The sequence below is a fragment of the Rhinolophus sinicus genome, linkage group LG10, assembly GCF_036562045.2.
Source record: "Rhinolophus sinicus isolate RSC01 linkage group LG10, ASM3656204v1, whole genome shotgun sequence".
In the NCBI taxonomy this organism is placed as follows: Eukaryota; Metazoa; Chordata; class Mammalia; order Chiroptera; family Rhinolophidae; genus Rhinolophus; species Rhinolophus sinicus.
This window is the reverse complement of record NC_133759.1, coordinates 80672274-80684523: the sequence shown is the minus strand read 5'-3', so window position 1 is coordinate 80684523 and position 12250 is coordinate 80672274. Positions and strand designations below refer to the sequence as shown.

At 39.5% G+C, this 12250-nt stretch overlaps 1 protein-coding gene across 3 annotated transcripts in view; it reads right to left on the bottom strand.

Moving 5' to 3' along the window:
- The window catches only part of CTNNA1 (catenin alpha 1), a 281342-nt gene that overhangs the window by 40264 nt on the left and 228828 nt on the right, over window positions 1–12250 (bottom strand). For all 3 annotated transcript variants that reach the window (XM_074313590.1, XM_074313589.1, XM_074313591.1), the window contains 2 exons: window positions 3617–3697; window positions 2274–2426 (listed from right to left, as the gene is read on the bottom strand). In XM_074313590.1, coding sequence (XP_074169691.1) covers window positions 2274–2426; window positions 3617–3697 — 234 coding nt within the window. The remainder of the gene's footprint in view (window positions 1–2273; window positions 2427–3616; window positions 3698–12250) is intronic.

Here is a 12250-nt window from a genome sequence, read left to right as displayed (position 1 = left end):
AATCATAAGTAGTATAGTATTCTCCTGAGTTCTATGAGTTGCTCTAGCAAATTATTGAACCTGAAGTGGGCCATGGGAAGCCCCAAATTTGTAACCAGTTAGTCAGAAGTGCAGGTGGCCTGGGAACCCCTGCATTTACAGCCAGTTGGGTAAGAAGTGCAGTAGTCCTGGGGCCCCCTTAGGTTATTAACCACAGAAAATTGCAGTATTTTAGAACAAATATATCTGGCAGAATTCTCACTGGCTAGAGAATCTGAGTACTTCCTTTCCTGAAGGAGGTCTATCACCACCAGCTGTACCCAACTTTCACACAGCATTCTTACTTCCCCTAAACTCCCAGGAAAAATGGCAGATCACCCAAAATTGGCCTACAAACATTTACTCTATTTAAGAGAGAATTAATGGAAAGAAAGAAAGATTAACAAAGCAATCACAATGAAGTGTTTTACCTTTGCTTAAAACAAGTCTCTCACTTGTTCGGTGTTTCATTATAATACATAAGTAGTGTGGGGAGAAGAAGCCTTGTCACTGAAGAATAAAGTTCTGCCTTGAGTCAGGAATTTGAGGCTTCCACAACACTTTAAAAACTCATTTCCTTTTCATACACATATGCAATAATATATTCTAGTATCTCTATCACCATAAATGTAATTAACTGTTTGCAGAATGGTACTACAAAGCCTTTGGTTATGACTCAAGCAATGAAAAGCCATTTTAAACATGTATCTTGTGTGGGAGATGAAGGGGTGAAGGGCACAGACAGGGGAGAAAGGTGAGAAAGGGGTCAGAACTGAGTTGTGATAGGGAACACCGTACTCTAAACTCTAAGGGACCCTTGGTTAGTAATGTTCAGAATGAAATAAAAAGATGAAGCATGGACAAAGCTCCTGGAGCAAGGTCTCCAAAGCTACCAGGTCCACCTAACGCTCCCCACTGGGCATAGGCTGGCCAGTAAGACAGTAAGCACAGCCCTCAGTGTAGAGGGATGCAAGCCAGGTCACCTCAGGCCAAGTTACGTGACCTCTCTCTAAGCCAGTTTCCTAATCTGAGAAATGTTACAGAAAGTACACTGTGCATATTACGAGGTACACAGTAGGTTCTCAGCAAGTGTCAGCTCTGTCGGCTGGAGGCTAAGGACGACGTGATAGGCCCAAAGGGCCTTCCAGCTGCAGTGCAGACAGGGCTGCCCCCTGAGGTTCAGCTGCCACTCTGAGCCCTTTCCATGCCATTACTGGTACCTGTTAGCCAAGGCCTGGGCTGCTAGTGTCCCTGCCTCTGCCTCACAGGCATATTTTCTAATATGTAAGCTACTTAGAGAGGTTGGCTTCCTGAAGGCAATCTTTGTACATTTGGAGGTTACACCTCATGCTGTCATGTAACTATTGTGAACAAGTTTATGCTTAAGAGACAGAAAATGAAAGTCTTTCGATTTAAATTCCAAATGCCAGAATCATTAACTTGAATAGCACACTGACCTATGTATTCTGTACATAATTAATTCATAATGTTCAAAGAAAACTAGATGTAAAATTAGTAATGCATTTAATGTGATTACTGATGTTTTCCTTGGAATATTTTTATGGTATTAACCTGACCTAATGTCACTATAAATCCAAATGTACGAGACATCCATTTTACATAAAAGGCCCATTTTCTGTTCCTACATAATGACCAACTTACCAAATGGTCTCTGGAATATCTTTTCCAAATATCAGATGCTTTATATTAAGGTTACAAAATCTAATAACTTGAATATATGCTTATTATGTGTTACAGTTTTGAAATAAATAATAAATTAAACAATAACAACTTCAGTTATCAAAAGAACTTGGCATACACCTCAAAATAATCCCGAGATAGATATCAACAGCATCCTCGTTTTACAGACAAGAAATGGGAATTCAGAGGGGTGAAGTAATTCGCTAGGATGCAAGCCCAGGTCGTGTGGCTCCTGGGCTGAGCTTCTAGCCACTACTCCCTTCTACAGCGTCGTGAGTTCAGCGTGTCATCATCTATCTTTATTAGCATTAACCTTAAGTGGAGTTGTTATGTTTCCAGGCTAGGGACTGGATATTTATTCACGTACGTAATTAATGTAAACTGACCAAAATGGTAGTTGTAGATAGATGTTAAGTAATAATGAAAGACTTTCACCTTATACATATTGTGTATTAGGTGAGCCCCTAAAATTTGTAGCTGATTAAATAATGTGACTAAAAATCACCACACTCCATCAAGTTACCTATAGTTAATGAAACTGCTAATACACTTACCTCAATCAATTTGTTGGCGTGTTCACGGAAAACTTGGGCATACTCTTTAACTTCTTTCTCATTTCCATTCTTTGCAGCTTCAATCAACACTAAAAGTGGAACGTTGGTTTCCAGGAATGAATCTGAAACATGGTCCATGACGGCTTTGCGGAGCTAATAATTAAATTGTAAAAATTTGATTTTATTTCTACCCGGAAGCTAGATTGCTTTTTTTCTTTTGTACTTTTAAATCTAATGGAAGGCTCATGCCAGTTTGGCTGCACTTACATAAGGACCCCTCACGGAATCCATGCAGTTATATCACCTGCAACTCAGGGAGCGTGTGATTGTGGAGGTAATGGTTTATACTAGTTACAGCATTTCAGCAACAGAATCTCAGTTTTCAAGATAATATCTGTTTTTCCTTGGTAATTACAAAACTTACATCTTTAAGGAACAATACAAAACTGAACAGAAAGCACCTCTGGGTTAAATCGGTACATAGCCTTGGAATATATGTCATTAGCCTAATTGGCTAAACAAGAATGAGAAGAGAGGAAAATGTACTTTCTGGTTTATCTGAACAGGGTTAGCATACTTTGAACCTTAAAACTAAAAGGCCATCTTTATAACCGTTTCTGACAATACTTCACCAAAAGGAAAATAAATAAAGACACATTCCATCTTTAATTCAGCTTTATATCTGACATAAACAATTAAATGTCTCTCCACTAAGCATGGAAACTGGATTAGTACTACAACTTCTTTTTAAGTCTTAATACATTGTTTTATAAAATCAATGCTACCTTTTTTAAAAAACTAAAACTCAATTTTTGATTCCAAAATGTTAATGGAATTATTTAACATTAAATGAAGAGATTCTTTCCTCTGTGTTTACTAACTTTGAAAATTGAGCACCCCAAATATCTCTATGCACACACCGTATATGTACTGAAAACACATCTCCACCAAGGATCGAAGGAAACAGTAAGTGTGTAATCAGAATGGGGCAAGTCAAATAAAAATAATTATAATTTCTGTTTCTACTGTATGTATCACAAGATCCTTCAGATTATTTTCATAGGTCCCCAAGTCCTTTTAGATTGATTTTCTTACCTGTACATCCTTTCAACACTAGAGCTAATTTTCCATCCACCCAGTGGGACTGTATTAGTACAGGTCCCCAAGAGACTTTATTAGCCATTTAGAAGCTTAATGGCAACAGAACAGAGAGAGACAGTTTTCTGTGAAAATCAATTCTTATCCCTAATAAAACATATGAGGGCTCAGTATTTATTGGACTTTTAACTAAATCTATAAAATTCAGAACTTGGGAACACAATCGGCACTTTCTTCTAGCTTACCTGTCTACGCAGGTCCCTGGTCTTCTTGGTCATTTTATCTATTGCAGAATTGAGTGCATCACTTCTTTCTTTACGTCCAGCCTGGAAAGAAAGGAAAGAGATACACCTTCTTGTGATTCACAAGGAAATTTAATAATAGCCAATAGCTATCAACGCTGAAAAAAACAGTCTTTTTTTTTTTTTTAGCTCAAAGTTGGAAAATACTTGTAGAACAGGGGAATTTGGCTCTGTTCATAAAAACATAACCTAACAACTCTTAGGCTCCACATCATTTGATGATGGGACTTGAGGAAGTTTTACCAAAATATGAGGAACCAAGAGACAAGACTTTCGCTTCAAGTTCCACTTGAAAAATTAAATTTATATTTTAATTCAAGATTCAACATACAACAATTTCATTAATGAGCCAGCTCTCCTTGAACTGCAAGCAAGAACAGGTTACACCTGATTTTGGCAAACTCTGAGATTTAAAGAACGTCAAAATGTGAAAGATGGCACCTGACACGAAAACAATATGAAAAAATGAATTTTAAAACTAAGGTGTACCATGAATTAATAATGGGTCAGAGTTAACAATGACCATGCAGCTTGAATAAGAATGCTTTGTAAGATTATTTCAGCCGTATTTTTTTTATTTAATTCTAGGCCAAGCTTAACGCAATTGCATTGCACAGAAAAGAACATTTTAGCTACTCTGAGAGAGATATGTAAATCAGTCTTTCTTCACAGGTCAGGGGGTTGAGTTGAGATTTATCCTGGAGAACATTCTAAGTAAAATCAAAACTGATGGTAGCAGAAAGAAAGGAACAAAGGGGGTTAGTTATCATAGGAAGGGCTAGTAGCCATGTGCTTGGAAATACCTAGTAAAATAAAACATCAGCTAGGTAAAACTATGAAGTATGTTAAAACTTTTTTCTTACAATGCCCAGCCAACAAATGCAGCTTTCTCTAAAACACATAGGAGAGACACAAAAGACAAAGGAATTTAACCCAGTGTTCTACCCTTGGGTGCCCTTAAGACAAGGTATGGATACGTCAACAGGACATAAGCCAGCACAGCAGATGACTGGCTGGGGATGGGGAGATGTGGTTATGTGTTTTCTGGGTTTGTTACTCACTTTCTCTTTTCCCCCATCTAGTAAGTGGGGACGATGACATATGTCCCTCTGCCCCTATTTCTATGGACTGAAAAGAGAAGGAATATTAAGGGATATAGGTTATTTAGCAGAGGACAGAAAGGAGACAAAAGAGGACTTATGAATTTTAAGAGTTGAAATAGTGATAAATTGATATGATCACTATCAATTCTGGTCAGGGTCATATCCCTTACCTTTTCCCCAATACTTCTATACTGCCAATAAAACTAAGCAGTCCACTAAGAACAATGGGTAAAAAAAAGAGTCTCAACAAAACTAATTCAGGTATGAGAAAATTTCTACCTGCAGGAATAAACTGATTTATTCACAGCCATCCTTCAGAAAAGAAAGTGACAAGTATAATTAGTTACTGACAACCTCAAAGATCAAAATAGCAGGATCTAAGGCAAAGGTGGCTAAAACTGAATTTAAAAAAAAAAAATCAAACTGACCTCATAATTAATGCTTTAATCAGGAAAGTCTTAGCACATTCCTTAGACACTCAAGTACTCCCAAGAAAATTTCTCTAAATAAACCCAGTAAAGTTTGTCATTGTTCCTAGACATGTTTTGGGGGTAGTGCTAATAGATTATTTGTTCTAGAAAACATCTGTTATCTGAAACCCAAGGCTGAACTCAATGACTTCTTGATAGCTCAATCTCCTGTAACCTCAATGCCCAGAAATTTCCTCAATTTGGGCAGGATTTACTTTGAAAGTTATATAAAAGAAAATCCTTAAACTTGACTTTTGAGGAAATTATAGTCACACAACAAAATTCCCTTTAAGATGCAAACACCCCATGAATCTGTTAATTCTGTCAAACTACTTTAAAAATCAATTTGTTTTTCTTGTTACTTTAGGAAATAAGAGGTTTATGCCTCATTAATCAGGAGGGGGCACAGTTCAGAAGCAGTTATTTACTGAAGCTTTTAGGGTATACTATACAGACCTTTTAAATCAAAGCATCCCTTTAAAACACACAGTCCAAATAGCAAGTGTAGGGTTCCAATCATTTAAAATGCAATAGGGATGAGTGTACACATATATACACGCTTACAACCTTAACAATAACCTTGACGACAGCAGAAAAGCTTAATGATTTGTGAAAACAGAGTTTTATTTCCCTTTGAAATTAAAGCTGTTAGGGTTTTTTAATTTCTGGTTTTAGGTTGGCCAAAATAAGGCTGCTCTCAAATGGATCTTTAAAATAAGTGACTCTCAGTTCTCACCTAACTGAGAGACTCTATTCCACTGAGCAGAGAGAACACCTAGGTTCACTCAATTTTGATATGTCTGTCTCTTCTAAGCAGTGAAAAGGGCTTGCTAAGAAAAAGATAAGGCATGTTTGAGGTTTTAACATAAAGCTTCTCCTCAGTAAGTAAATACCAGCTGAGCTGAGGAGAGGCAAAGGTTATTAGCTGGAATTCTGGCTGAGATAGTGAAAGCGCTTGCAAAACCCATCTTGAACAGAAGCTCTATTTATTTAGACACACTCTTTGTTGAGCACCTACTATGCATCCATTGGAGTGGGCAGGACTAGCCACCATAATCCTTCTCTTAGAGGCTTTATAAGCTGAGGTAAAATAATTCAGAGTAACGCCTAATTCAGTAATACTCGGTATCGTGCTGGGCCTGACAGGAGTTCTGAATGATGTATCGTGAGTCCAGGTAGTAAGTAAAAGCTATGCAGAAGGTTATATTTAAGTTAGGCATTCATTTTTAAAAAGTACTAAGAACGAGATTTTCCTGGAGGATTTTACCCGTTTTGGTGGTAACATCTGAGAGAACAAGCTTTTTTTTTTTTCTTCTAAAGAACTGATTTCTGCCTCAGAAAGAATAAGCATTCTCCTATAACAAATTCACATTCCCAACCACTCATACCTTTGCCACAGTCGACACCAGGTCTCACTGCTGTGGCGAGTGCCTATGTCCACCAATTCCTCACCCAAACCCTACCCACCTCTCAAGTCCTTGACTGCACTCCAACCCTTCCCTTTGGGAAGAGATGAAATAAGCAACAGCCAGCCAGGAAGGGATAAAATATGTCCCCTGGCACGGCTGGTGGCATCTCAAGGTGCCTTTTAGTCCCTAGAAATGTGACAGTGCTTCCCAGGTGAGCCACAAAAGACTACTCACCTAAAAGATAACGGCACAACATAAACTCAGTACTCCCATGGAGAAACACACAGTGAAAACTTCCACTGTACTTCTAGGGAAAAAACATGTTCTACTTTGAAGGGTCAACATGTTCTCTTCAGGTCTCTCTCTTGCCAGAGGCTTCCTTCTCTTCTTATTCTGCACACTCTCCCTGCTGGAGCCCAGCCATTCCCGTTACTTCATTATTACGGTCACTCTGCCATCTTCCATGCTAGGATCCATCCACACACATTTTAATTCTTCAACATGCCATGACCTCTCTCATCTACCTGGAATATTCTTCCCCGTTTCTTCTAATTCCTATACAATCCTTTAGACGAGACACTGCACTTCCTTGTAGAAGCTTCTTCTAGCCACCCTCAACTCTAAGTTCAAGTTAGATATTTCCCTGGAGTGCTCCCACAGCAGCTCACACGTCCCCTCACAGCTATTTTCAAACCATACCCTGGGATAATTACCTGACCTGTCTCTCTCCCATTGGACATGAATGAGAAAACAGTGACCAATTAGAGACATATTTTAAAGTCATTAGGACTTAATGTATGATCTACAGGGCAAATTATCAGTCTCCTGCTTTCATGTTATTGGTGGAAATATAAGTCTTTTCAAATAACCCCAAATACTGCTTTCTGTCTTCATTTTAATCTAGTGTGAGGGTGGAGAGAGTAGCAGAGGAAGGCAAAACCCAATGTTTTAACCCCGGAACACTTAAGCACTATTTAAAAGGAAATAAGAGGGTCTGACAAATTCAGAAGGGCTAACTAATTCAGGAAGGTCTAATCAGATACAATGCTTCCATCAGCCACCAGAAATTTCAACAAAATTTAAAAATTAAAAACCATGGATTCCACAAGACCCAAGTCACAATGGGCATCTGGGGAACCCTCCACCCAACCCCCAAGACAATGAGACAGAGAAAGAAGCAGAGCAGCCTCTTACGCCCCAGGCACACAGGGGAAAGGGAGGCTGTCATCTAGAGCAGAGGCCTTTCAGTCAAGCAAGGAGCGAGGAAGTGATGTCTAAGGCGCTGTTGGAAAGCTTCAGAGAATGGGGGGGACGGCCCTCTAATATTCACGAGACTCTCAAGAAAAATGTTTGAAAACGAAGGGAGTCAATCCATGTCTTCATGAGTATGACTAAGATAAAAGGTTTGCTGTGGACTGGGAAACACGTTATCATGCAATAAACATTTACTGAATAACATGAGAAGCAATTTGACCCTGGTTGTTCTTCCTGGCCCACAGATGGCTGACAGGCTGTGCATACGCTGAATGTATGACCGTCACTGGGAGCCTTAGGCAGAGACCATGTAGCTCAACATTAGGCAAACGATGGTGACACAAACCTGCGTACCCAAATTCCTTTCAAAGAGTACCCTCTCCTTAAGAAGTAGAGAACAAAAGTTTCTAGTTTGCCTACTGCTACCTACTTCATCCTAAAAATTTAAAAACTAGGTAGGGAGCTCTAACGTTACAGATATCACCCCACTTTCCTTCTCTTCCCCCACAGAGAGCAGAGGCTTAAAAATGAGCTTTACTGGGCCAGCCCGGTGGCTCAGGCGGTTAGAGCTCCATGCTCCTAACTCCAAAGGCTGCCGGTTCGATTCCCACATGGGCCAGTGGGCTCTCAACCACAAGGTTGTCAGTTCAATTCCTCGAGTCCCGCAAGGGATGGTGGGCCGCGCCCCCTGCAACTAAGGTTGAACACAGCACCTTGAGCTGAGCTGCTGCTGAGCTCCTGAATGGCTCACTTGGTTGGAGCGCATCCTCTCAACAACAAGGTTGTCAGTTCAATTCCTCGAGTCCCGCAAGGGATGGTGGGCAGCACCTCCTACAACTAAAATTGAACATGGCACCTTGAGCTGAGCTGCCGCTGAGCTCCCAGATGGCTCAGTTGGTTGGAGCCTGTCCTCTCAAACACAAAGTTGCTGGTTCGACTCCCGCAAGGGATGGTGGGCTGCGCCCCCTGCAACTAGCAACGGCAACTGGACCTGAGGCTGAGCTGCGCCCTCCACAACTAAGACTGAAAGGACAACAACTTGAAGCTGAATAGCACCCTCCACAACTAAGATTGAAAGGACAACAACTTGACTTGGGAAAAAAAAGGCCTGGAAGTACACACTGTTCCCCACAAGTCCTGTTCCCCTTCCCCAATAAAATCTTTAAAAAAAAATAAAATAAAATGAGCTTTACTGGTTTGTCTGGATATTTTCTCAGATGACAGCCAGCCGTGCATACCTAACCTTTACATTTATCTCAGCTCAGTGCTGCATTACACCTGAAAATATGCCCAGACATCTGTCTAGATGTCCTATCAGTTCTCGTAAGTGTAGGTATTTTCAGCTCTGGCCAGAGACACATGCCAGAATATGGCTTGGAGGTATTCCACCATAGCGGACATTCCACCATGGTGTAACCACACCAAGTCCAGTTTCACGGCTGCTACAGCACAGAACTGCTAGTAATGGTATCACAGTGAATTTGTGACACCTTTCCACCAAATCCTGGGAGGTAAGAATAAGCATGTAAACCATTCCTTTCTATTTCGGGGGCGGGGGGGGTGGGAATGACAAAATCTATGATGGAGAAAAGTTAGAGAGCCAATACTAAGAGGGTCCTGGCACAAATTGAAGCATGTAGCTGAGACACTCCCATCTCTTTTTTTAGACACCAGGGTTTTTTTCTTTGTAAAAAAGATAGTAATCATCTACATGTTAAACAGCTGCTGTGCATAAGTTGGGAAGTTCTCAGAAGCACAAACAAGTAAATAAAGCAACTAAGAGTACAAAGGTCATAGTATATAAAGGTCATAGAATAAGACAAATTTTGAAGTTACCAATAATCCAGAAAAAAAGACTCAACTGTAGGGAATACTTCAGAAGGATTTTAAAATACTTCGTTACCTGGTGAAACTGGGCGAAGATCTGTGATAAACCAGGGAACTCTTTTGGTTTTTATGTTGATTTAAAACAAACAAACAAACAAACAAACAAAAAACCTTTCTAAAGGGCTCTGATCCTTTGTCCTACTTAAGACAATGGGTTGGTTAACAGGGAACCCTTGTTTACTAAAGTTTCCACAGCATCTCATGTTCACCAACTGGTGCTGGATCTTTTAGCACAATATGGTAAGTGTGTGTTTTTCTTAATATTAAGAAAGATTCTTGTCAGTTTTGCCCTTCATTAAAATTAAGTATACAGAGCAAAAAACAACACCTTTAAAAGACAAATGACTAACTGAAATAAATATTGTAAAATACCTGGCAAAGTTAATTTCTTTAATAAGCAAAAATGTCTTTAAAAACCTTTAGGAAAGCGACCAATTTTACGAGTGGGAAGCAGAACGAGCAAATGAAATACACAGTCTATAAAAAAAATAACAATATATCTACATACAAAGTGATGCTCAATCTCACTCACAATTAAAGAAGATCAAATCAAAGAGAGCATTTTTCACCTATCAGATTCCCAGATATTTTTAAAGTTTTTTGGCTTCCAATATGGTACTTATGGGGTTGAACAGGTGGCTAATACACACTTAGAGAGTACAGTGGAAAGCATAAAATAGTTTAAAACTTTTTGGAAGGTAATGTGGCAAGGTCTATCAATTTTAAAGATACATACCTCCTATCCAGCAATTTTATGGTTAGAAACAATTTTAAAGATACAGACCTCCTATCCAGCAATTTTATGGTTAGAAACTTATATATAAACTTGCCTAAGAATGCAAAGTTATTAAAAGGATATTCATTTTACACTGTCTGCAAAAGCTAAAGGCCTCAACAAACTACACGTCCATAAATTATAGTACAGTCATGTAAGAGAAAAACTATGCAGCCATTACACACATACTCACATCCATAAACATACATGGGGAAAAACTATGAAGCCATTAGACAAGACAGACAGACAGACACCCCCACCACACACACACACACACACACACACACACACTCCATGGAACACGCACAGCAGGACAGAATCAGCTCCCACAGGAGCTCAAGCCTTTGCAAGTCGCCTTTTAGCAATACGGGGACAAACATCTCAACTGCAGCTATAATGTTGACATGCTGCTATAGCCTTTCATAATAAGAAATCATCTTTCTCTCTTTGGGCCAAATTTTTGTTATTCATTTTCTCTGCATTGACGCTATCACATTTTTTTGCTTGCCTTAGCACATGCCGCTGTCTCTACTCCAAAGCACATTAAGAGGGTTCTGAGGGAATGCCATTTCCAAGCTTCAGCAAACAAGACTTGCCAGCATCTAGCTAATATACATGCAAATTCACCCCCTTTAAATTTAGCCAATTGGGTCAAAGAGTCCTCTAAAATTGTAGGGATTCTTCCAGAAAACAAGAATGTGTATCTTACTCTTAATTCTATCCTGTGCAAATGGCTTTGTATTGCCTGTGACCATCTATGTAGGCAAGAGGAAACACATCTAAATAGAAAGCTACTTGAAATATAGAGAGGGAGAAGCAGGAAGGACAAATTCAAACTTGGCTATGTTTCAGAATAAAAACACGAAGCCTGTCACGCCCAGAGGAAAAGGAAAACATGAACACAATGAAGCCACTAGCAGAACAAAAGTAGAAAAGGGCTTGGCAATATAAAATTTGATCACTCTGCACATCAGTCAAGACTTCAGGATAGTTCTGTTTGGTTGCGTTTGATGTCTATGGTGGGAAAAATAAAAGATCTTTGTGGTTTAAATGTACCTCTGCCCAAACTTCTATGGAAGATTTTCCCTCACCTAATGTCTAACTCAGGTACACCACCTTAAGATTTATTCACTAATTACCTAGCCCTGGGCACAGAATACAAGGCTAGCACAACAGAATTAGGCTGTCACATGATCCTAGCCCTGCTACCCCCCAACAGCAACAAACCAAAATCACATGCCTCCAAAACTAGGATTAGAAACCCCAAACTTGATAATCACAGCATCAAAAGAAACACAGCTCACCAATACCCACCCGTTCCTATAGCTTTCTCTGTCATATTTACTAACAAGAAAACAAAAGGACTTTTAAAAATCAAAATCAATCAAGGGTAGGGATGGGGACAAGAATTCAATCAAAAATGGAGATTCTCAGAGCCTAATGTGACATGTCTTCTTTTTAAAAGGTCTGTGAGAGGATCCAAGATAGTAGAGTAGATAAACTCAATGCTTGCCTCCTCCAGTGACCACATTTAAATTACAACTAAATTATAGAACAATCAATGTGGAGAACCATCTGAAGTTTTATAACTAAGGATATAAAGAAGACAACACATCGAGACTAGTAGTGGGGCAGAGATGCAGATGGGCTGGCCCCACACCTGCTGTGGCGGTGACCTG